This window comes from Nilaparvata lugens, chromosome 10 (assembly GCF_014356525.2).
Source record: "Nilaparvata lugens isolate BPH chromosome 10, ASM1435652v1, whole genome shotgun sequence".
Taxonomy (NCBI): domain Eukaryota; kingdom Metazoa; phylum Arthropoda; class Insecta; order Hemiptera; family Delphacidae; genus Nilaparvata; species Nilaparvata lugens.
Window position 1 is genome coordinate 35,815,766 of NC_052513.1, and position 26,147 is coordinate 35,841,912.

General features: G+C 34.3%; 3 protein-coding genes across 13 annotated transcripts in view; 2 read left to right on the plus strand and 1 right to left on the minus strand.

The window, feature by feature from the left end:
- The window catches only part of LOC111064411 (ral GTPase-activating protein subunit beta), an 89,261-nt gene extending 80,951 nt beyond the window's left edge, over positions 1–8,310 (plus strand). For all 10 annotated transcript variants that reach the window (XM_039436731.1, XM_039436736.1, XM_039436726.1 and 7 more), the window contains 4 exons: positions 865–1,006; positions 4,601–4,717; positions 5,113–5,263; positions 7,154–8,310. In XM_039436731.1, the coding sequence (XP_039292665.1) occupies positions 865–1,006; positions 4,601–4,717; positions 5,113–5,263 (410 nt within the window). In that variant the 3' untranslated portion in view covers positions 7,154–8,310. The remainder of the gene's footprint in view (positions 1–864; positions 1,007–4,600; positions 4,718–5,112; positions 5,264–7,153) is intronic.
- Positions 8,311–9,023: 713 nt separating this feature from the next.
- Positions 9,024–14,912, minus strand: LOC111064410 (aminoacyl tRNA synthase complex-interacting multifunctional protein 2). Its single transcript, XM_039436737.1, has 6 exons — positions 14,215–14,912; positions 13,319–13,510; positions 12,568–12,799; positions 11,104–11,330; positions 10,014–10,143; positions 9,024–9,161 (listed from the first exon to the last, which is right to left on the minus strand). The coding sequence occupies exons 1-6, from the start codon at positions 14,377–14,379 to the stop codon at positions 9,148–9,150; spliced, it is 960 nt and encodes a 319-aa protein (XP_039292671.1). The 5' UTR covers positions 14,380–14,912; the 3' UTR covers positions 9,024–9,147.
- An 83-nt stretch (positions 14,913–14,995) lies between these two features.
- Positions 14,996–26,147, plus strand: LOC111064409. 2 transcript variants are annotated; one of them, XM_039436739.1, is made up of 4 exons: positions 15,004–15,233; positions 16,941–17,211; positions 19,452–19,557; positions 22,622–26,147. In XM_039436739.1, exon 4 carries the CDS (start codon positions 22,622–22,624, stop codon positions 23,570–23,572), a length of 951 nt encoding a protein of 316 aa, XP_039292673.1. In that variant the 5' UTR covers positions 15,004–15,233; positions 16,941–17,211; positions 19,452–19,557; the 3' UTR covers positions 23,573–26,147. The 2 variants fall into 2 exon arrangements, with proteins under 2 accessions (XP_022207824.1, XP_039292673.1); XM_022352132.2 differs by lacking the exon at positions 16,941–17,211 and having other exon boundaries at positions 14,996–15,233.

Consider the following 26,147-nt stretch of genomic DNA (forward strand, 5'->3'; position numbering starts at 1 on the left):
AAGATTAAAAAGTTTCGGTTTAACGATGAGATAGAATGAGATATTGCAAGAAAAAAGCTTGGTCCCTGGTCCCCATAAGGCCGCTGCTATTTCAAGCTTTAAATTCATTTATTTATTTGAGAACCTTATATTTTCTAGAAAAGTACCACGTACTAAAGCCTAAAACGGTTCCAATTCAATCTAAATGTAGCTATAGTGAGGTTCACGTTATAATGACAGTATTTGATCAACTTTGGTTTTGCTATCCATGTTTATCATTCGACAAAGCCGGTGGTACTATCCTTTTCTAGGTCCACAACCATGCCAATTATGTTTTTGACAGTGTAGAAATAAAATTAATTAATGCAGAGAATCGGCATTGCTATTCTTCTATCTTTATCCACTGCCATTATAACGTGGACCTCACTATAGGTTATAAACCACTTCCATGTTTTAGAGTCATACTCCAATTTACAATACAAAACAAGCAAGAAACACAGATTTCAAAATATTTTTAGAATGAATTCAATCAATCACAAACAGTTAAAAAAGTTAAATTGAAAAATTGTTATTTATTATTTCAATAGGTCTACTTAAAAGTTCTATTGCATAGAATTACTATTACCGTACCCTTTTTATTTCCTCTGAAACATGACTAGTTTCTGGTATTTATCCAATTAAGTGTCATTATTATTTATTTATTCGTGGACAGAATCACAACTCATATAAATATGATTAGGAAGGAACAACAGGCTTGGCCCAAATCTATTCCATTCCGAAATTTTGATAAATTAATAAATTGTCCAAAAATAGGTTATGTTTCAACTGTAAAACGTTCAAGTTCAATTGTATAATATGTTTTATTAATTGTAATTATGTTTGCAGTTGACATGATGCCCTACATCAGCACAGGACTGGAGCCCGAGTCTCAAGGTCATTTGCCGAGAAGTCAGGACTGCTTCGTCATTTTCCTGCACGCTTTGCATAGTGGTTTACTCAGGGTTAGACTGCAGGGTCCGTCTGGCAGGTTTGTTCACATTTTCTCTAGTTATAAGTGGCTCACTCTTCAACTTCTCAGTTAAGCTGGGCGCACACCAGTTAGTCGAGACCAGACAAGACACGTTTAGTCACAATACTTCACATAGTTGCTTATGAAGACATGTCTAATTGCAATGACTAATCGGTGAGTGTTGCTTCATAAGCAACTATGTGAAGTATTGTGACTAATCGTGACTAGTCTTGTCTTGACTAATCGGTGTGTGACCAGCCTTAGGCTAGGCGCACACCAGTTAGTCAAGACATGATCAGACATTTTAGTCACGTTATTTCAAATTCCTTCTAACACAACATTATTACACCCTAGCTGAGCTTAAAATTTGAACATTTTCTGCTTATTTGTTCTCGATAAAGCTGAGAAAACGCTAAAAAAACGCTGGAAAAACGCAGATTTTGGGCGTATCTTTGGAAATTTTTCCAAATCCGTTCTTAGTGTGCCTCTAAAGGGCCAACTGAACATACCTACCAAATTTGAATGTTTTTGGTCCGGTAGTTTTTTCCGAGTGAGTGAGTCAGACGACAGTCCTTGGACGCCTCCACTACAGCTCTCCACGCTTCTTGGTCCTCTGTCTTTTGTCTCCTCCTTCTACATCCCAGTTCTTGGAGATCGTCTCTCACTTTATCTTCTCACCTTAATCTTGTTCTCTCTTCCCTTTGGAATGCAGCCTCTCTTTGAATTTCTTATTACTGAAGATTAAAAAGTTTCGGTTTAACGATGAGATAGAATGAGATATTGCAAGAAAAAAGCTTGGTCCCTGGTCCCCATAAGGCCGTTGCTATTCCAAGCTTTAAATTCATTTATTTATTTGAGAACCCTATATTTCCTAGAAAAGTACCACGTACTAAAGCCCAAAACGGTTCCAATTCAATCTAAATGTAGCTAGGTTATAAACCACTTCTATGTTTCTGAGTCATACTCCAATTTACAATACAAAACAAGCAAGAAACACAGATTTCAAAATATTTTTAGAATGAATCCAATCAATCACAAACAGTTAAAAAAGTTAAATTTAAAAATTGTTATTTATTTATTATTTCAATAGGGCTACTTAAAAGTTCTATTGCATAGAATTACTATTACCCTTTTTATTTCCTCTGAAACATGACTAGTTTCTGGTATTTATCCAATTAAGTGTCATTATTATTTATGTATTTATTTATTCGTGGACAGAATCACAACTCATATAAATATGATTAGGAAGGAACAACAGGCTTGGCCCAAATCTATTCCATTCCCAAATTTTGATAAATTAATAAATTGTCCAAAAATAGGTTATGTTTCAACTGTAAAACGTTCAAGTTCAATTGTATAATATGTTTTATTAATTGTAATTATGTTTGCAGTTGACATGATGCCCTACATCAGCACAGGACTGGAGCCCGAGTCTCAAGGTCATTTGCCGAGAAGTCAGGACTGCTTCGTCATTTTCCTGCACGCTTTGCATAGTGGTCTACTCAGGGTTAGACTGCAGGGTCCGTCTGGCAGGTTTGTTCACATTTTCTCTAGTTATAAGTGACTCACTCTTCAACTTATCAGTTAGGCTAGAAGCACACCAGTTAATCAAGACATGATCAGACATTTTAGTCACGATACTTCACATTGCTGCTTATGACGCAACACACACTGATTAGTCATTGCATTTAAACATGTCTTCATAAGCAACTATGTGAAGTATTGTGACTAAACGTGTCTGATCATATCTTGTCTTGTTTTGACTAAAAGGTCTTGCCTTATCCTCTAAAAAACACACAGTATTATCTCATCAAATAATATATTATCTTTACAACTATGAACATTCACTACTTATACTGTTCTTAGTCTGGCCACTAAGTACATGCATTGCATGTTTATCATGCACACTCACACATGTTCATCATGCATGTTTTGACATCAGTGAGAGGTTTCTAACATAAAATAAACAACCAATAACAATAAATAAACCACTGGAAAATTACTAATTATAATGATACAACTATAATTGAACCTCAAATAGAGCAGAGAAGAAAAAACAAACAAAAAATCGGAGATACAAAAACCTCACCTCAAAAAATTTTGCCCGAAGCCTTTCACTGTGATGACACAACAATTATATCGATATGTGCATCATGCATGTCCTACCGTTAGTGATCAGCCTTATAATATAATGATAAATAAACTCATAAGATGATCAGTGTCAACTCATTAGGTATTCAACATAAACCAGCTCATCATTTCAAATCTACTATATTAGTACCAGTGCGGCAGCGAAACTTCCTTTTTTTAAAGTGATCGCCATTCAGTCAGCTGATGTCGTCGTAGTAGAGAAAATTTGGTCTCGTTAGAGAAGCCAGACCATAAGGTTTTCTTCCCGACTAGTTCAGTCGCCATCATGCATTGGAACAATGAGAAGCGTGAATCTGACGTTGAGACATTTTTCGAGCGGATGTTCTGTGATAACAACCCCTCGCTCATTTCGAAATAACTTTAATCTAGCCCCTTTGGCTACTGTCCAATTCCGAAAATCAATTGTTACGTGGGTCACTACGTTCAGACATACTGTAAGTGCGACAAGTCGAAGAACTGAAGTCCCCCGGCCCATTAGGTCACCTGAGAACATTGAGGCAGTGAGAGTTTCAATTGTTGCGATCACCACAGCGTTCTGCGCGCAAACATGCGTCTGCTCTTGGACATTCCGATCGTTCTGTGAGACGAATTCTTCATGATAATCTTCATTTCCATCTATACAAGATAGCAGTTGTACAGGTACTTTCTGAACGTGACTTCAATTGAGGGAACACTTTCTACGACGCCTCATCTCAATTAGGATCGATTTGAAGTAGTCAGCCCGATCTCCCGATTTTAATCCTTGTGATTTTTTTCTTTGGGGGTTTTTGAAATTCCTTGTTTATGTGAACCTTCCAATTACCCTACAAGATTTGAAAACCAATATCAGGGAGGAAATTGCCAATATAACGCCTGTAATGCTGGCAGGAGTTATGAAAACGCCAGAAATCGGTTTACTTGACTTATGGTGAATGGGGGACGTCACCTACCTGATTTGATTTCCAAAACAAATTTGAACAAAACTTTATATTATGTGTCTACATTACAAAAAATAAATACAAACTTTCTGATCCATACAAAGAGTTTTATTCACGTTTAAAAAAAGGAAGTTTTGCTGCCGCACTCTGTACTATATTACCGGTAGTACTAGTATAGCTCTAGGATTTTTTATAAAAAAATTGAATCCTGCTTAACTTGATACTACATGATATTTGCCTTTCTGTGCTTATCTAGTGTTCACAAAACATCTTGAAGTCAATTTTCCTCCATCAATTAATCTTTTTCATTTAAAGTTCCTGAATTCTCATTAAAGTAGGTTGAAAGCTCAATAATACGTTACTTATATCAGTTATTCATTTGGTTCAGCTAATTTTACAGCAGATTGTGATTTGGAGTCCAGAATTGTTATGAACTGTGGATTTTCTCAGTTATAATTCGTAGGCTTTACTTTCAGTGTTGTCTCATTATGGTTAATATTAATATTTGTAATTAATATTTTCTATTACTGGTTTTATTTTTCAGAATGAGCCTTGCCACGCCATTGGTTGATGGAATGGTTATAAGCCGAAGAGTGGTTGGGTCTCTTGTCAGACAAACGGCTCTAAATATGTGCCGTAGGAGACGACTTGATAACGACAAGTAAGATTATATTCTTTTTATACTAAGCTCAATATTTTCCAATCATTCATAGTTTGAGAATGATATTGCATGTATCAATGTATAAAATAAATAAAAATGAGTAGCTTAAACGATTCGAAAGTTGAGTTGTTTCCGACCCTTTGGTGTATCATTTTGAAAATTGTAAATTCATTTTCTCAAGATGTTTGAGTGATCGATATATGTTTACTCGTATCTTTATATTTATTTTTCATATTATTTATAAATCCACGATTTGAAATAGTTGCAGGCCTTCTGCGCTAACCTTTTAAGACTTGGAAATCCCATATTGGTTTTCAATTTTTAGCAACTCATTTCTTGAAAATTCTTATGCTATTCGCAATTTTTTGTTTAATAATTTATGTTTTTTTGCACAGTTATCAGCCACCTCACGTGCGACGAAGACTAAAAGTGCAAGAAATGGTCTCAAAGTACAGATGTGAAATGACATTCCCCGAATTACTTACCTACTTACTGAGTAACGAGAAGAAAAATGATACCAAAGAAAGTTCGTCTGGACGAAAATGAGTGAGTAAACAATATTTTACATGATTTGTCTTAGAATAAGTGAGTGTTTCTCGTACATGACTTCTATTGTGAACTAGATTTTGAAAGTAGGTACCATCTAGAATAAGTGAGTTTTTCTCGTAGATGAAAGTAGGTACCATCTGGATTCGAAAGGTATTATTTATTATGAAGTAGATTTTGAAAGTAGGTAGCATCTTGATTCAAAAGGTTATTGCTATTTCAATGAATTATCTGAAGTTATGTGACTAAGTTACAATTAGTAAAGTTTCACTTTTTTAATCTCGAATAAATACCGTTTAGTTGGAATTCTAATTAGAATTCTAAATATAGAGTTAACTCTATAGTTAGAAGTTGGTACTCTAATAATACTTGGCATTATAAATATTTTTGCGTTTAATATAAACTCGTAGTGCCGGTTGCACAAGAGCCGGTTAAATTTTAATCTACATTAATTCCAAGAGAACCAATCAGAGAAGCCGTCTTTACAAAAAAGGCTTCTCTGATTGGTTCTTGTAAAATTAATTTCGATTAAAATTTAACCGGCTTTTGTGCAACCGGGTCTTGGTGATTAACTGGGTAATTGTATTTGAGAAATTGGTTCAAGTTTCACCTAGTTTGATCAACACAATTACTGTATTGCTGGAGATCTCTTAGAATCTTTCCAGTTTATATAAGCAATACTAATCATATAATCTTCGAAATGTTTCCATGATTTTATTTGAAAATATACATATTTGAGGGCACCAGGAAGTCAATCCAGTTATTGAACTCATAACGCACACTGAACAGTATAATTTATAGTTAGCCAACTAAGCCAAGTGAGAATGGAATTCTCAATTTGAGAAAAATAGTGTATTGTACTATATTAATAAGAATAGAAATTGAAAACTAGATCTATAAAATAAAATAGAAATGAACTTTATCCAACCAAACACATTTTAAATAGTTCTCAATCTAATAAGAATCAAATTGAAAGAATAAACAGTTCATCAGGCTTGGCATTATAGATAGTAAGAGTATAGTTTTGATAGTAAGAATAGTTTTGTGACGATATTAATAATTCTTGTTGTAATTTGACACTGTTCAGATGTATTTTGTGCATTTTGATGAATAAAGAAATTTTCAATCCAATTCAATTCAAAGAGATCCACTTTAACACACAAATTTGAAGCAGTGAATGAAAACCACAAGAGTTACTGACCATGATATTTCATTGAAAAGATTTTATGTGTCGTAGAATCTGCTCTTAACTCACAGTTATTAGTTCAATACAAAGAAGAGCTGTAATTGATGAGGCAAGTGGAATATTACCTTGTAGTACTTAATCATTGAGTATTTGATTACATTTACTAGAAATACAGTAAGTACATCGCCTAAAAGTGTATATTGATTAATAGAGGTTTAATTGTATGCATTACAGTACTGCACGTGTACTTAAGATTTGGGAGTTGTTAACTTGAGTCTAAACTGTACAATTACGCATAGAGTTGTGACTGAATCATAAAATTTATAGATTGACCTAACTAATATGCAGGCGTGCTGGCAAATATAAAAGATAATCCGATAAATATTTATTAGAAGTTAAGATATCAAAAATCTTATTAAAACTCCTCCGTCAAAATTGTATTTAATTATTGATTAAAATTCTTTCATTATTTGATCATTCATTAAAATTTGTTCATTTAATGGACAATCACCAAACTTGAAATGAATCATCCATAGAAAGTAGAATGGACCAATTGACAACACCATTGATTCATTATTTTCGAAAAATCATGAAGTGCATTGAAAAGTGATTGTCTGGTTTATCCTATTGCTGCAAGTGTCTCCGTTATTGATAAATGTTGAAGATGGTATTTCAAGGAGGAATAATCATATTATCAATTTCAGATGGCTGATCTAATCAACAGTCATTGCCAATCTCTGTGAGAAAATTGTAATTTTCTCTAACCTCAATTCATCGCTTCAAATACAATCAGCATTGGAGCCAGCCTCTTTACATCAATTTACAATATTGTTTATTGTAATTTGTATTTACAATAGAAATGTATTGTATCTCATACACAATTGTATTGTTTTTAGAACACAATGCAACATTTCTACAATGCTTTAAATAAGGACAGAATTTTAATGATTATATGATTGAAAAAATTGTCGCAACTTTGCAATACGACTGTACTTACTGTAAAGTACACCAATTTTATTTTTTAAATCATATAGAATAAATTGCATTACTGTATTATACTTTTATAATACAGTGCTGTTTTTCTACAATTAATTAGAGAGGAAGCTTTTTGTTATGAATTCAATTCTTGTGATTGGATTTAGTGTAATACAATAAGGCAACGCATGTAATGTGTTGTGTTTTAATACTATGTAATGTACTAATGCGTAATTTATTTGTTTTTTATTTTAATTTACATTGAATGCGCGGTGTATCAGTCTTGAATCTCTTCACCTATACAAGTCACACGATAAAATCATGTTTATTGTTGGTATCAATAACAATTTAAGCCCCTTTAAACAGTATTATTCAATAATTTATCAGAAAAAGTCCTGAAAATGGACTATAAACTAGGGTTAGTTCTTCCTGAACAATATTACCTACATTATAGGAAATATTATACCGTCATTATAACTTCAAACAAGTCTGAAATATTTGTAGACGTATAAAAGAGAATATGTTCAGAGAAGTGGAGTTGACAATATCCGAAAGTTTTTCTTTCAAGTTGAGATACTTCAAGTGGGTTCCAAATCACCAGGAAATTCATAACTAAATAGTTGAACATAAGCTTTTAAACTAACTCGACAATGTGATATTTTATCAAAGGTTCAATGTAGTAGAGAACCATTGTTTTTTATTTATGTTAGTAGAATCTATTTTATTTCAGTTATTTAGTTTCAAAACATTGATAATCAAAGTATTTATAAGTTAGATTAACTGTAAGAGTAGTTGATAATTTTGGGTAATAAACAGTATTTTTATAGATGATGGTATTGAATAGCTATAACCAAACTATGTACTTAATATATTTTGTTGTTAACTAGTTTGAATAATTTTCTGTTGAAAACCTTTTTAAAAACTGTTTTTAATGATTTTACTTGTTGGTTTCAAGAGGAAAAACCTCGCAGTAGTGGAGAAATTTATCGGATTCGTAGAGAAATATATCAATGTTTTTATCTTTGTGGTATTGAATTGTGGTACAGAATTGATGGTGGATTTTCCGTGTTGTAGCAAAGAGGACTCTTGAATTTTGCCTTGGTTGTAGCGAAAATTATTCTTTGTTAGTAGTTTCATGCTACATTGATTTTAGATCGCAATTTCTGATTCAAATGATTTTAGATCGCAATTTCTGATTCAAATGATTATAGATCACAATTGGACTTGAATTGATTGTAGATCAAAATCTTAGATTTGAATTGGTTGTAGATCTAAATCTCAGCTATAAATCGGCTCTAGGTATAGATAGTAGATTTGATAACCCATATTTGAGCATTTACAATGATGAATATTTCAAAAATGTTGGTAGGCAAATCATTTAAAATCTGTAGTTTGAAAGTAGTACTGGAAATTCCCGATATTCTCATAATACTATTTAATTCCATACATTTCAAAAATCTTGAAAAGCTATGGAGATACTGATTATGAATGGGAGAATAATTCTATTTGGGAATCAACACGGGTTCCAAACAAAGACAAACCAGGTTATGCTGTTATTTATTGTTCTTTGGTAATTGGGAGAACTGAAAGAGAAGACAATTTCAGAGGGGCAATTCGTTTATTGTTAAAATTAGCATATCAAATCAATCAATAAAAATAAATAAATTATTTAAATTCGCAACACTATGACAACATTCCAGATGTTATACGATATTCATATAGCTCAAGCACCAATACCTGAAACGATAAAAATAGAATAATGACAGAATAATACAGTTTGAATCGAAGATTTTAAGTGATTTCGCTATGGGAATTCAACAAACGTTCATGTAATACAACAAATATGGATGTAAAATGACATGAGCCGGTTTTGTGCCATGGGAAAAAGAATCAGTGGAAAATTCCTGTAGCCTTAATGCCTGGTCCACACACTCGTCAAGTCGCTTGCCAAGCTGGTAAGCTTGGCCACGTTGGTCTTGCCATCCACACTGCAATGTGACCATTTGTGGATGCTTGTCTGGCCACTCGCCATCGCTCGACAGACATCACTATAATTATACATTGGTGCTTGCATTCTATATAGTAGTTAAGATTTTTTCAATAGCCTATATTGTTTGGATACATAAGAGAAGTCCAGAACCAATTTTTTCAGAAGCAAAATTTCCATGTGCTAGATACATGGTAGCTTAAATACCTCGTACCTTTTCGGTTAATTTTCCAGTTTTCAGATATATCCGCCAAATCCAGTAATCGGACAGAAAAATTCGCTCTCACCTTTTTTTAGATTATGTAATTCTTAATAAAATGAGATCATTCGGAACTCTCTATCTTCAATGAGTACTGAGTTAAATTTATTTAAATGAGTAGAATTAAAAAAAAAAACAAAAAACAATTTTAACGGTAATTCTAGAAGTTCAATTTCTTTTCTTTTTTAGTTTCAATTTCTTTATAAAAAAATAAAACAATCAAATGCATCCCAAAAAGCAAATACAATATTGTTTCCTAATTTCTAATATGTGTTCCCTATAGACAGTTGTATAATTCAGAATGATTGAATAAATTAAATGAATCATAATTGAAAATACTAACCAATAGCATTGTTGCACCGATCCACCCACTTTTGTAGTGACTGGGTGAGCTCCAGGTCTCCGTCACATTTGACCACAGACCAGAGAGCTACATCAGCCACGCCCATCTCGCCGCCTCCCAACCATTGCCCCTGAAAACAAAATTAAATAAGCATTTTATTACATTACTTTTGAATTCAAAAATTCCAAGTAGCCCTATCGAAATAAATGTACACAAAATGACATGATATTACATAGAGATAATTCGATAATTAATGAAAATGATAATTTTTATTAAAGAAATTTCTAATTCCAGACTTAGAATAATTATTGCTGGAAGTAAACATAAGGTGTAATGGCTCCATTGCACAGTCATAAGTAGTATACTTATGTAGTCGCTACCTAGTCTACTAGATAATTAATGATTTATATTGTCAATTGTCATCATATCTAGTATAAGGTTACCTGATCAACATTTTGACGTCCGACTCTAAAATATTGACGGAAAAGCGTTGCACTGTGACTACAAATTCATTGTTTCTAAAAAATTACACAGAGAACATACGATGTTGTACGTTCCGACGCTCCATAGTGACTGAAACGGCATAGTATGGGCCGCCTGCCAACATTCGTTCAAGGGCAATACCCACTAGCAAAGTACTAGCTGTTCGAAAAACATGAGTTCCCTCTGCACCACCTTGTAGTAACACAGAGGAGTTTATCCTGCGTTGCAGTGGAACCATCCACAGATCGTCCAGTCATACCGGATGTGGACGCTGCTGCAGTTCCGGGGGTACGTTAGCAAGTTCCGGGGGTACGGTAGCCAGTTATGGTTGTGGAAACTACTGCTGTTCCCAGGGTACGTTAGCCAGTTCCTGGCTGGTTAAGGCCTGGACGTATCTTCTAACTTGAAATTTGAATAATAGACAAATAGAAATCTAGAAGTGACTATATATACGTGGAATTCTAACCTTATCTTGGACTTTGTCACCTATAAATTTGGAAGAAAAATAGCACTACCTAAAAAGGACTACCTTATTATTTTATTTGCCAATGTTATAACATTAGTGTCATTTGCATTGTAAATAAATAAATATGGTGAATATAATAACCTTTCCGAGTGCGGCGTTGGCCGCCTTGACGCCCGCCTTCTTCTCTTTGGCAGTGGAGGCGTGTCGCAGCCCGTGACAGCGGTCGAGCAGCGAGTCGAGTCGCGTGGCGGCCACCGTGTCGTCGTGCGACTGCAGGTGGCGGTGCAGGTAGCGCAGTAGGTTCACTTCGCCGCGGATCGCCGTATGGTGCAGCGGCGACGTGATTAGCTCCAGATCGGGGCCGGATGCTAAACATAACACAGAAATGAATAACACTATAACTATTACTATCAATAACACAACAATATCAATGATTAGTCTATTCGTGCATGAAACGTGTAGATTTCGTGTCCCACGAAAGGCGTAACTGCCGATTCTACATTCAATTTGCAACAAAAAATTTCCAGTAGAATGTCCTTATATCGGCCTTAGTTTTCGAAATATATATGGAAAATTTAAATTAATAAAAACAATATAAAAAACTTGTAGTACCCTTTATTAAAAACTTTGAAAATTTCAAGGATTAGTTTCGACCATAGTTGAATGTTTTAACTTGAAAATGACCTATGGTCGAAACTAATCCTTGAAATTTTTCAAAGTTTTTAATGAAGGGTAGGCTACTACAAGGTTTTATATTGTTTTTATTCATTTGAACAGAAGTAGCCCATATAAGTAATGTGATTTTATGGAAAACTCATTTTATGATTTGTTCCTGAATTTTCATAATTGAGATTGAATATTATGGTAGTTATTCTATTATTTATGCTAATTCTTCATATCAGTGTAGATACTAAAGGGAGGTAGGGTGTCCCACGGAAGGTGTAACAGCCGATTCCACATGCAATTTGCAACAAAAATGTACAGTAAATTTCCTTTTATCGACCTCAGTTTTCGAGTTATATCAAAAATATATATATACAGTATTTTATGATTTGATCCTGAATTTTCATAATTGAGGTTGAATATTCTGGTTGTAATTGTATTGTTTATGCTATTTCTTCATAGTAAACAAACAATTTGACAAAGGTGTGAAGTTGGAAGAGGATACAGCTATCTGCTTTGCTTGATAAAAGACAAAGATAGCAAACCGAAGTTTATCAGGCGCTGACTTAATAACTTGAATCTCATTGGACTATGATTAGCTTCAATCTTCTTACAATTACAATGCATGAAAAACTATTAACTTTTCCAGAATAAGCTTGAATATGATTCAAAGCCACTAGGGTTAAACTGGACTTGGAATATGACTTGACCCATCCTTTACAGAAGTTTCAGTAGAGGAAATAACCAAAAAAACAACTAAAATATTGATAGTGGTCTAATAACAAAAAACAGTATCTGAAATTGTTTTTATGAAACAGTGGTTTTGACAATATCAAATAGTTTTCATTCAATAGGAATATCTACCAGCACACAGAATGTAGCAATATCTCCGGTTGCTTTAAAAACTATTCTAAAAAATTGGATAAACTCTCGAACACTCACTTTCTTTCCATACTAGAGTTATATTGAGCGAAGATTGACTACAGCCATTGTTGTTGTTATCATGTAGTACTTGGAACAGTTCATTCACTTTTGGAAAGGTTGCAATTGTTGAATGAACGTGGCTGTTTACTCGAACTTTCAACTTATCGCCCCATAACTTGTTAATGGCCAAAAGTGAGTAGGGTGGATGCTTCGGATTAGCATTGATAACCACATCGTAGATAACTCCTCCCTGCAAAAAATACAACCAATAATTTAAAATTATTATAATTGCATTGAAATTGAATACAGGAATAGATACATTCCTTGCATTGATAGAAATAGGATAGGTTTAGAAAAGAGCTGATGGAACACCTTATATTAATGAAGGAATATTAAGTATAGGTTCCAAAACACCGGAAGGTGATGTAGATTATAACAGAGAGCTATCATCAACAATATCAGGCACTAAAATACGGCTCTCAACACAATCTACACGATAACAGTCCTGCCTACCAACCCAAAACTTGTCCTGACAACCCAACCCAAAACTATAATGATAATATTCATATGGCTTTTATTGGTGGGGAGTCTCTGACGGAAGTACCACCTCGCCTCAATATATCATTTAAGCCGTCAATGTGTCTTACGACTCATTCTTCAACCGGGACCGACAATTAACGTGCCCATCCGATATTATAATTTGTAGTTATGAATTTAAAAATCGTAAACTAGAGAAAGTAAAGATGTTTTAAATTAAATAAAAACATACCTCCTCAAATCGTGGTTTCATGGTAGCCGTATTTGGTTTGATGTCTGGAACACTTCTGCTATTTTTCACAGGTACAACTTTTTCACTGCTTAACCGCTCTCTAAATACACTCATCTGATTTTGTAAATCAGTTAATTGTTGTAGAATTATTTTTTGTCGTTTATGGATGTCATCATATTCGTTATTCGGTGTCTGAAATAAGAACATAGAAATTGATCATAATAATTGAATTTTAAAAGATTATATTGCCTTTTTAGGAAATCGAAAAGTGGTGTAACTAAGATAACATGCTTTTATGAAAGTGTATTTTACAGCAGTAAACTCGTTTTACAAAAATCGGAGATAAAGAACTTAGTGGACTGAATAACAGAAGGTGATTTAGGTTTAATGGAAGAATTGTTAACAGTTATTTACCAGTCGTTAACAGCAATTGACGGCTGAGATGAGTGATCACTTTCAGGTTTGTATAATGAACAAGGCCACTTTCAGGTTTGTATAATGAACTAGGGTCTCGAGCTGAGACACCAAATTCTAGTAGCCGGCTGGTGTCTCTCTAGTGTTCCCAGGTTTGGTGTCCCATCTTGCTTTAAACATGGCGGTCAGTAGTAGCTCACTGGCGACCCAGCCTACTGGCCCAATGTTAACAAGCCTTATAGGTAAATGTTAAGTTATTGTTGCCTCCGTTCGATAAACAAATTGAAGGTTTAATTGATGATTATTGTTAAACAATTATAAATAACAAAATAAATAGAAATGTATAAATTTCAATCACCTGCGACATTTTATAAAATAATCACTTATAACCTGAGTAATTGAGATAAAACAGCATTACATACAAAACAAGGCTGAACATATTAAAAATATGCATGCAAGAAAAGAGTGAAGAAAAAATTAACCTTCTCAAGAGCAACCGTATTCTCATCCTTAATAGGGTTAGAAGCTTGAAAACTTGTATTATGAATACTCTTCATCTTGTACATATTAGATGATGTTTCTAAATTGTCTGGTAGACAAAACACCGGTTTAATTTGATACATTTTGTTAGGTAGTGGTCCATTCATGACTAAAGTTTAGCAGCAGACAGTATTAGTAACAAAATCAAAATATCTTTAACACAATAATTAGGTACTGAATGAGAGTAAAAGTGCTTCACAAAGCAATTCAAACTAATACTTGAAAATCCTTATCAATATTTTTTACATGGTATGCTTCCTTCTAAACTACAGTAATAATCTTGATAACTGAAGTTTCATGAATGAACCTAAAATATGGTCTAGACTCTGGACAGGAAACACCTAACCTCAAAATAATTTTGAGTCAGCGTCAGCGAGCAGAAGTCAGTGTGACCAACATTGTCGAAATTGAAGCTAGAAATTTTATATCTGAGACAAATATTTATTTTACTTTGTAGCTGTTTCGAATTTTATTCTATGGAATCAATTTATTTGAATAGCTTTTGAAAGTCATGAGATTTGATAAAGTATGATTGATAATAAACGACTGACAAGGCGAATTATTAGTGTTAATTATTGTTCATTAGTTATTAATCATCGGTATAATCAATTATATAAATACATAATTATTGATACCAATTAGAATATTTTTTATTGCTTGGTATTATTATGAAATTATTATAGAAATGGGACGCACTGAAAAACGGAAATCCATTTCAAACTTGTCAAAGCAAGCAAAGTCAAAATGGCGACCCGCTACAGAAACAGAATTAGTAGACATGGTTCTTTCTCCGTCTTGTTATTGTTAACGGAATTCAACTTATTAGAACATGGATAATTTGTGTTTTCATTTTCCAATATTTATGAAAAAGTGTTTCTTTATGATTCACAAAAGTGAAAAGTTCGTGGGTCTCAATATTGAATGAGCTTGTTGGATTACACTACACTAGCAAACTTTTAATGTGAGTTTTACTTTTAAAAACGATCAGTTTCATCTTGTTATTTCTAAATTTATTTATTTTCAGATTTGTTTTTAAATATTAGAGTTTATTTTATTCTAACTTTAGTTTAGTGTTTTTGTACCAGTTTGGGGTTTATACTTACTTCATACTTCTCTCCTTAGTCATGACCAGATCTGGATTGACTTTCTCAGTAAGTAGACCTGACTTGGTCCTTGTCGTCTCCTAGGGTTGACATATAAATCATGTTAATGATATACTCTTATTCACGTTTCTAAACTTATGAAAATATAAAACATTTAAAAATAGTAATCTTTCAATTTTAACACGATGGCCTTGCCTGTAGGCATCACATTTTCAATTCAATTCAATTTATTTGCCATATATTATACAAGATTTATACAATTACAAATTCACATAATAATTGGGTACATCATACAGAAATTTAGAATAAACTCTATTCTAGAAATAGGCTAATAAAAATAAATTAGATGTAACATAACTGAAATCCCAGTTGAACTCATTTTACCGGCAGAAATTGCTTGCAGAGACACGTGTCTGATCGCTAGCAATGAGTTCAGTTCAAATCATTGAAAGATTTTTTCTTCTTGACTGAAACACAAAAAAGAACTTTGTCACTCGACATTCAGCTGATGTTTCCAATGGCCTCAAAGATTCCTCCACTGAGTAGAATGGGGACTCCATTAACCAGTTCTTGATTTTTGTTCTGAAGCTCGTGTTGTCCAAGTTCTTCACACTGTCAGTTAAGGCGTTGTAAATCCTCAGGGCTAGTATTGGAAAACAATCCTCCCTCTTACTCAGCCTGCAGAAAGGGATGTCTATTTCTGCTTCTCCTCTGGTGTTCGTGTTGGAATGTCTGTCTTCTCTTTTCTTCTTGTGAGCAAGTGGAAATTATCCCTTGCGTACAACAGGGAGAGCTGTATTCTGTGAGGGAGCTGATTGTATTCTGTGAGTATTCTCAGCATGATAAAGATGGGTCGGCCCGTGGTCCAAGTAGCCCGCCGAATCCAGGATCCTTAGAGCTTTCTTCTGCTGGAGCAGAAGGCTACATCTTTACAGCTTGGAGCAGGTCCTCACAACTGAAATAGGCTACATACAATAGTTGATATGGCCATGAAACATAGCAAAATATACCTCCACCAGATTGTTCCTGGAGATTAATGGTATTTGTAAAACGGTCTCTTCTTCAAAGTAGTGAACCAGCTGCTTCTTCATGCACACCTATCTCAAAAATCGTTTACTTTTTGTGTAGTTGAGAAGTTGATATTGTGTTAATTGTTCATATTAAATGAAATGACAATTTCTTAGTCTTTTTCACTTAATCAAAAATCTTTGCCATAATTGAGATGGGCCTGTAGCTAACCATGGCCGATGGATCTCCCTTCTTGAAGACAGGTACAGTTCTGGCAAGCTTCAGAGCAGAAGGGAAATAGCCTGCCTCTAGGCAAATGTTCAAGACAATGTTGAGAGGGTGAATGATTTCCTCAATAATAGGCCTAGCTTTCAATAGGTCAACTGACACACCGTGTATATCCTGGGAACTTTTACCATTGAAACTCTTCACTATCAGAATGGTATCGTCTCGTCGTCTGCTGTTGACAGTTACTATATAACCATATCTGTATAATTTACTAACTATAGTTTAGGCTAAATAACTTAACTGCAACGTTTTTGCACAATTGCCCACAGGTAGAGACTATTGCGGAATAGTTCAAACAGTAAATACATATAAAGGTGCGTACAGACTTTCGCTCTGCTCCGCAACCGAACGTCACTCCAGCAGAGCGATTGATGATCGACCGGGGAACGCGAGAAGATCTAACATCTTCCGTAACGTTCATGATGGGTGCGTGGGAGGAGCGACTGTGGTTCGATGGTGGAACGAGGGCGGTACGAGGGAGGAGCGTGCTCGGTGCGGGTTGGAAGCGCGAATATGTGTACGCAGCTTAAGAATAAATAGGTTTGTTCAAATATTGAACATCCTACAGTTCTAATAATAGTATTTTTCTTGATGGTTTAGGGTTTTTTATCTTGATCAATTAGTGTTTTTTCATGCTTAGTTATAAAATGAGATGATCGATTACAAAAGGTCTAGTAATAAAATTTATTACTGTTATAAAATTTATTACTAGAGCTTTTGGAATCGATCCTACCGGTATCATTTTCTGGTCTATTTAATAGACTAGTTACAGAGTGTGAACATATTGAATGCCTATTGCATGTTCACGTTAGATAATTCATGAATCTTTTTCTCCTCTTTATCTATCCCAATGTGCCGTTTTAACAGCGTTGGGTGGTTGGTCGCCTCGGATCCATCTTCTCCACTGCTCTCTGTCCGTAGCCATTCTCTTCAACTGATTCACGGTCTTGCCTCTTTTTGCTGCTATCCGTGAAACAGTTGCCTCCCATGTCACCCGTGGTCTTCCTATCGGTCGTCTGCCTTGTGCCCTGGCCTCCATGTATTGGCGAGGCTTTCTGTTTTCGTCCATTCTCAAGAGATCTCCATACCAGGAGAGTATCCGTTCATCGATTGTTGTTTCAACCGCTTTAATGTGTAATTCTTCCCTTATGCGGTCATTTCTCACTCTGTCTCGTCTTGTTCTCCCAACTATTCTCATTCATGAATCATGAGTCGAAAAACAACATTTGAAAAGCACCATTGAGACACGTTATTACTTGACTTGGCATGTAGTTGCTCACAAAAAAAGCAACCAGCAAGTGCAAGCGTTCAGCGTGAACTCTTATTGTATCTTTCCAGATATTGTTTCTGATCTGCACGCTTGGTCATGCACCAAGGTCCAAGCTTGCACTTGCACATGTATAGGCCCTATGTACGCATTCAATGTGATCACACCCCAAGGCAGCCTCATTTTTTACATATTATATTGGATTGGTTCTATTATCTATTGGTACTATACTAGTAGTTCTGTGAACAGTAGACCTCACGCAGTATTCTCAAGTACCTGATGTCAACTGTTTTAAATGTCAACAAAATCAGTTCACGTTTGAATTTGTATTCCATAGTTTATTAATATTTTATGTTAATTTAAACAATGAATAGAATATATTCCTATTCCAGAATTTATATAATATTCATCCAGTTCCGTGATAATCTTTCCATCCAATGAAAAATTTTTTTTCCAATCAAAAATATTATAATTTATTCAGCATTATTTAGTTCATTTGATTATTATTAATCACCTATTAAATTATTTTTTTCGAATATAAGAATATTGATACTGATGGACACGCATAATAATACCATGACTGCAAAACAAAATATTGAAACCAAAGACCTTAAAGCTGCGATTAGACCAAATTTATTAACAAAATGTTAATAACTCAATCCTTATAGATTCTATTAGATTGAACATAACTTATCATACACATGATGAACATGTGTGTTTGTCAACTTGCGTTCAATCTAATAGAATCTATAAGGATTAAGTTATTAACATTTTGTTAATAACTTTGGTGTAAACCCAGCTTAAAGATGCATACCTCTTCAAGGTCTTTGATTGAAACTATAGACCTTATACAAATGATTGTCAGCTGATTTATGATGAATAATTCTATAGTCTGATTTTTACTCTAATATTGGCCTTTGAAGGAGGCTCCTTTTTCCTTTTATATTATCCTTAAAATGCAAAATTTCCAAAAACCTTGTTTATACGTCGACGCGCAATTTAAAAAGGAACATATCTGTGAAATTTCATGAAAATCGCCGTAAATGCGCAGACATATAAACATTTAAACATTAAGAGAAATGCCAAACCGTCGACTTGAATCTTAGACCTCACTTCGTTCTGTCAATTATATAGTAGGCTACCTTATATACTATTTAGTACCTTCAGAGTACCTTACGTATACTATTCAGGTAACTTGTAAGGTTGCATTATTTTTTGTATTCTCTGTATATGGACTTATAATGGTTTCAAAATTGAAAAACACAATCTAGTTTTACACGTGTCAAAGTTGTGAAATGCCTTTACATTCTCTTCTGAGCTTTGTTTCGCTGTTACTCTCTATTACAACAATTCTATCACCGATATGGTACCTATTTTCTCAATCTACGTTTCACCGTAATTTATACAGCTTTATGAAATGAATTTGAGAGTTGAACAATTCTATGTTTGCTCATGCGCTCTTATTTTAACTGTTTTTTTTCTTGTTAATTAATTCAGTATTTCTAATCTGCAGGTCAGTACAGGAGATGAAATCGTGAAATCAGACAGAGAGATCAGTTATCAGACTTTTAGAATTCTGCTATCATTGTACTGCCTCAACTTATTAACAGAACTCACAGGTAAGAAGAAGAATATATGCTATTTATCTACTGGAATTATTAGCCTTATCGGATCATGGTGTATTTTTTGTTGCTATTGTTTATGGTTAGTGGTATGGTTCATGTTCTACAAAACCTGATATAAAGTGGATCAAAATCTAGGCTATATCATCCCTTCGCTCACAGTGGAGCACAAGGAATCTCCCTTTTGCCGGAGCTTTTGCCTTATCTACTCTACTCGTAGAACTGTGTAGTTAATGTATGAAAGCTTGTCGAATCACAGCATTATAATTGTTTATTAAACAATACACAAGGAATCTCCTTTTTGTCTTATCTACTGAATTCTTAGAACTAGGTATAGTTTATTTATTTATTGGATAGAGTAAACAATACAGTAGTCGAAAAAGAAAAAAAACTTTTGGCTTTTGCCCAAAACTTGTTCAATTTCCTAATTTTGTCTTGAATTGTCAAAATACTCTGTAGGTTATGTCCATTTTAATTTATACAGTAAATCATCAATCTAAATATACAAATCAGAATAAAACAAACAATTCTTAAATTTAGATAGGTTAATAATAAAATTTCCGTAAAAACATAAAGCAAACTTTAAATTCACAAAATAATTCTATAAAAGCACATAAATTTTGAGCTCGAAAATATCACGTTGACCAAGACATTGTTAAAATGTATAAATGATTGTTGAATCACTGCATTTTAAATATTTTTAATGTGGTAATTAGCTGTTTCTGTGAACAGCAGACCTCACGCAGTATTCTCCTCCACAAGTACCTGATTGAAACTATAGACCTTAAGGAAATACAGCAATAGACTGGCTTCTCCACACATCTGTGTAATCACTTGTCAGCTGATTCATAATGAATAATTCTATAGTCTGATTCTTACTCTAATATTGGCGTATGAAGGAGGCTCCTTTTTCCTTTTATAGTATCCTTGAAATGCAAAATTTCGAAAAACCTTGTATTATACGTCGACGGGCAATTAAAAAAGGAACATACCTGTCAAATTTCATGAAAATCTATTACCGCGTTTTGCCGTAAATGCGCAACATAAAAACATTTAAACATTTAAACATTAAGAGAAATGCCAAACCGTCGACTTGAATCTTAGACCTCACTTCGCTCGGTCAACTATTTTATTTAGAAAATGAAATGAATTCATTCATTCTTTTCATTTAATTCATCTTCATATTGAATTTCACATGAAAATGAAATGTTTCTGGCCGCGAAACTACACTTTAACGTCACACCTCCAAATGGGCACCTGTGTTTGGCATAGCCCGTGAGGTGTAACTGTGACACGCGATCTACTACCCGGCGGCACTGCCAAGTTGGTAGGCGAGAATCACGGAGGAGTTTAGCCTGCATTGAGTGGAACCACCACTTTACTGGGCAAGGCCGGACGTATCCTCTATCTCGTCTACAGACCGGGAAAAATACTCGTGGCTCCCAATTGTATATGTCTGCATGACGGTCATTTGCATGTCCACCACGCAGGCGCGAGCGTTTCGGAAAGAAGCACCAGTGAGAGGATTTTTCGACATGCTATGATGCTACTTCCAGAGACGGAGGTGTACCCGATTCCCACAGTCTGGGACCCGAGGTCTGGCCCCCCGGGGGTTTCACATGCCTGCTACTTCCAGAGATGGGCGTACCCATGTTCCCATAGTCTGGTCTCTCACTGGCGTCCCCAAAACTCCATCAGATTGCTTCAATGTGCCCAGCTACTCCCAGAGACGGAGAGTTCTGGCAACTCGGTCAAGCTATGAACCTCCCATAGTCTGATTCCTACATGAAAATGACATTGATATCGGTACTGAGTTTTTGCTATCAAAATCAATTGCCGATTTACCATTTCACGTTCAACTCATGGTACATGATTTTGAACTGTCTTGACGAGCTGAGAAGAATGAGCTGTTGTACGAGAAGATCCTATTATTGTGTCAAAAGTCAAGAGTGACATTTTCATCCTTGATGTGTCCTTATAAGTGCCTCTCTACTAGGAAATCCTGAACTTGAATTCATCTTACGGGTGATACTGATAGAACATAACATTTTTATAACAATGTGATCCAAAATATTGATTTGATCGGTAAGGAAGACCTTGAAAGTTATTACAATAGAAAATTTGTATTATTTGGCTGTAGGAAATGATTTTTCTATTTCTGCTAGTACTACCCTCCCCCCTATACTAAATTTCAAAATTTCTGAGTAATTTTCAGAGTTAATTGTACTTTTACGTGATATGTGATTTTTTTATCATTAATCCAAGTTGTATAGAGTGAAAGTAGGCTAGTGAGTTTTCATAATTTTCAAAAATACCTTGAAAAATACCCCTTTTTTGAAAATCTGTAGCTCAAAAATCAGAAATCGTAGAATCTTGCGTGACCGCTCAATCTATTGGAAATTTTATTACCTTTAATTTTATAAAGAATGCTTTTTTCAAAAACCCTGAGGTTTTCGAAATAAAAGGGAAAAATTGAAAAAACCCAAAATTTCAGTTTTTTTTGGGATTTTAAGGGCTGACTCTGGCGTGTCAAAAATTTCAGATTAGAATTCAGTGCCCCAAAATACATATAAAACTGACAAGAAAATTCTTTGACGAGGGGGGGGGGGTTGTTTCCTGAAAAACGACCATTTGACTGGACTAAATATATTGTCTAAATCTTGTGAGAAAATCAATGTTTGTTTGCTCTTAAATTAGCTGCTGTCAGATATGTTATCAGATATTTAATCTGATGTAATATAATTTTATCAGATATGTTAGAAGAGTTAGACTTTAAATATTCATAATTGAGTTTTTCAATTCTCTCGAATAATGTAGATAAATTTCCAGTTAGTGTCATGAATTTAATGCTATGGGCTTGAAATAATTATTTAATATTGTGAATTGAATTTTCTTTTGATGTAGAATTTCTTCAAACTGTTATCAATCTGAATCAAGTGTTCCGAAAATTATTATTTGAAGCCTAGTATCCCACATTCTGCATTATGACTTACAAATTGATATTTTTTGTTACACGACCTTTCCATTAAATAATTTTTAATGTGGTTTTTGTTTTTTCCAGATGCCTTCACCAAAGACTGACCCCAGTGTTACCTCAACACCTGAAGTTCAACTGGACATCAACTATTCTAAAAACTGCCTATTCAATGATTCAGGGAACGTTTCCGTGAACGTGTCTCCTATCAATTCATCTCGTAAACGTCAACTGGACGTTGATGATTCCAAAAATCGGTCATTCAACTATTCTAAAAGCAGTTCATACAATGAATCCAATAACGAGACTCCCATAACTTCAAAAACATTTTTATCCAACAAAACTCCCACAGTTTCTAAAACTATTACAGCTAATGAAACCCCCAAGTTGCCTCGTGAAAGTTTTACAACTTTTTTCACGTGTAGTACACCCTTATCAGGGTATAAAACGCCGTCGGCAAAAAAGAAACGCCTTTTCACGCCGGGAAACAGTAGTGGTTACATCCCAGTATCCTCTCCTACTGACAGTGAACTATTGAGAGCTGATCTAGACAACAGTGATGTGTTTTTAGACGGCAGTTGCTTTCAGTCGGTTGATGTTAACAGTAGTGCTGGGGAGGGGGAGGGGGATCGCACCCCATTGAAAACAATCCTTGAGACAAGTGAGTTGAGTGATTGTACACCTCTGAAATCAATCTTGAACAATAGTGATTGTAAATTGTTGGAGTCACCTTTGAAATCAATATTGTACAATAATGATTGTGAGACGCCTTTGAGATCAACCTTGAAAAATACAGTGTTGGATGGTTGTAAGTCACCTGTGAAGTCTCCCTTGAACAGCAGCTCGAAGAATGATAGTAGGTTGTTGCATACGGCATCAAAACAACAGTTTGACGACAACGAATTAGGTTACATGGACACAACAGCTAAACAGCATTTTAACGACAGAGAACGGTTGGATATGGCTGTTGAAGAACAGTTAGACAACAGCGAGTTGGATTATTGTAGGCCTTTGGAAACAACATCAGAACAACAGTGAGTAGCGGTCAACAACAGAAATCGGTTGGGAACATCACAACAACACTTCAGCCACATCGAACAACATCAGTGAGCTGTCGTCAACAACTAAACAACAACACAGGAACAGCAAACTTGATGATTGCTGCCCATTGACAACATTAATGCGATTGGTTGTACCAAGAAGGATCCAGAAGAAACTGTCTAAGGAGCCGTGATTGTTCGTGCCAAGAAGAACCCAGAAGAAACTGTCTCAGGAGCCATCGTTAGAAGGTGTAAGCGGTATTGAATTTGTGAGTTGCATTCTTATCACTATTGTTGTACATTACAATTTATCTTTAGATTACTCTAGTCATTGAATTGAGATTTTGAAGATTCTTTTAGAAGCTATAGTTTCTGCCAAGTAGCCCATCAGTCAAATTTTGTAAAATTACTATTTTTTGATAAAAGTAAAGAGGCTTTTAGGTTTAAAGAAGATACAGGATTCAGACTTTCCATATGATATTAAATATTTCAAAATATCATTAGTTATAAGTACTATTGATCTTATTATGATTTGTAATAATTTACAAATTGATTAATGTCATATTTTTTATTTGATCTTTTGTGAATCAAATCTATTCGTAAATTTGAATCTGATACAACTTGCTTATAATCTTCAGACTTTTGTAATCTAATCTTCGTAAATTTGAATATGATAAAAGTTGCTTATAATCTTCAGACTTTAGAAGCTATAGTTTCTATTAGTAATCATAGTTACGTGTTGTAGAAGGATATTAAGATTCTTCAGGCAATATCAATAATGCGGATTGTTGAAGGTCATTTCGGAATGATAAATTCAATTGGATTTGTTTGAATTGGATGATTATATTTTCAGTTGATTCATTAAAGATGTTTGGGATGAATTTTGTCAGTTAATGCTCATGCAAAGCTAAATTAATTTGTTATAGTCATTGATCTAATGGATCAATATTTTTCAAAATGAATCTATGACATAAATTCGATCATGTGCAATTTTAATTTTATTCCAAAATATGTCAAATTCACCATAATTTGCTGAGAAAAACTGAACATTATTTTAATCAACTTTCTATCCAATTTGTTTTTGTCAATTGATTTCGAAATGATCTCAATGTATAAATACTACTCTAGTTTTTCAAATAAACTCTCTTTCAGATATATAGATATTTGAAGACTATCAAGATAGAAAGCTAGATAGCTGATTATCTGAAAACTTGAGATAGATGTCTGATAGAACGAACTTTCTATTAGATTCAAGAACTTTCACGGCTGTCTAGGACTGGATTTAATGATCTTTAGACTGACGTTTTTAAGAAATTAGATTTTTTTAGACAAAACCTCATAATTGTTTCCTTTTAAATTTAATTATTGCTTCAGTTCACGGTCTATTTCTAAGGTAAAAAAAGTAAAGTCGTATGGCATTTGTTTGGTAGGGAGTCCCTTGCGGGAAGGTTTCACCTTGCCTGAATTTATCATTTAAGCCGTAAATGGGCCTTCCAACTGTCATACTTCAGCCGGGACCGACGGTTTAACTAAGGTTTAATTATTAGATGAAACATTCTTGAAAATTGAAATGGAATTTCACATCAAAAAGGGGACATATTGAAGGATATCATCTGCTGATTCGCCCCTTGTGAATCATGTGATTTGCTTTTGCCAAGTCGGGAATTATTGTTCCTATATAATATAGTAACTATGTAATATTATAGGCCTATAGTAATATACTAGGTAATATAATATTTACTTTCGACTGGCAGTCAATAGTATATATTATACTGAAAATTATATAAATATTCATTATAAAAGCAACAAGGGCTCTTCCAGACACTGACAAGTCACATTTATCACGTGGATGCGTTCAATTCAATGTTGAATTCAGTGTGTCGACCGACTTCAACATAGAATGAAATGCATGGACGCATCTACTTGATCAATGCGACTTGTCAGTGTGTGGAGGAGCCATAACACTGAAGTAGATTCATCTTTATTCGTTGTCAATTCATTCATTCATCTTTGTCATTATTCAGAGGGTTGACTGTTGACTCTCAATTCATTGAAGAAATTATGATATGGGTTTGGTATAAGTTTACTGGAATAAAGAGACAGCAGATCTTCTTTTTTTAGTGCAGAGATCCCTGGTGGAACTTTGTAGGCAGGTTTTAGAGAAGCTGGATGTTGCTTCGACCTTCCTCTGGTCATCTTCTTATTAACTTTTAATTCGAAAAAATCTCCTTGCTGGTATGAATAGGCCTCTTTATAAAAAAAACTGAATAGGGGACTCCGTCCTTACTTCGAAAATCTTAATGTCGTTACACCTTTTCATTAGTAATTGATGTTAATACCATGCAAATTAGAAATTGAATACATAAGTGGTATCGAATAATAATATGAATATCTTCCAAACGGTTTGATGTATCGGTGTGTGGTTTTTGCCATTCATTTTGTCTTGAAATTCCGTATTGTAATCATGTATCGCATGATCACCTTCCTATTCAAAAAAATAAAGTTGCATTAAAAATGTCGGACCAGATTTAGTCACAGTAAAGTAGTATTTTTGATTTGAATAGGATCCTCAA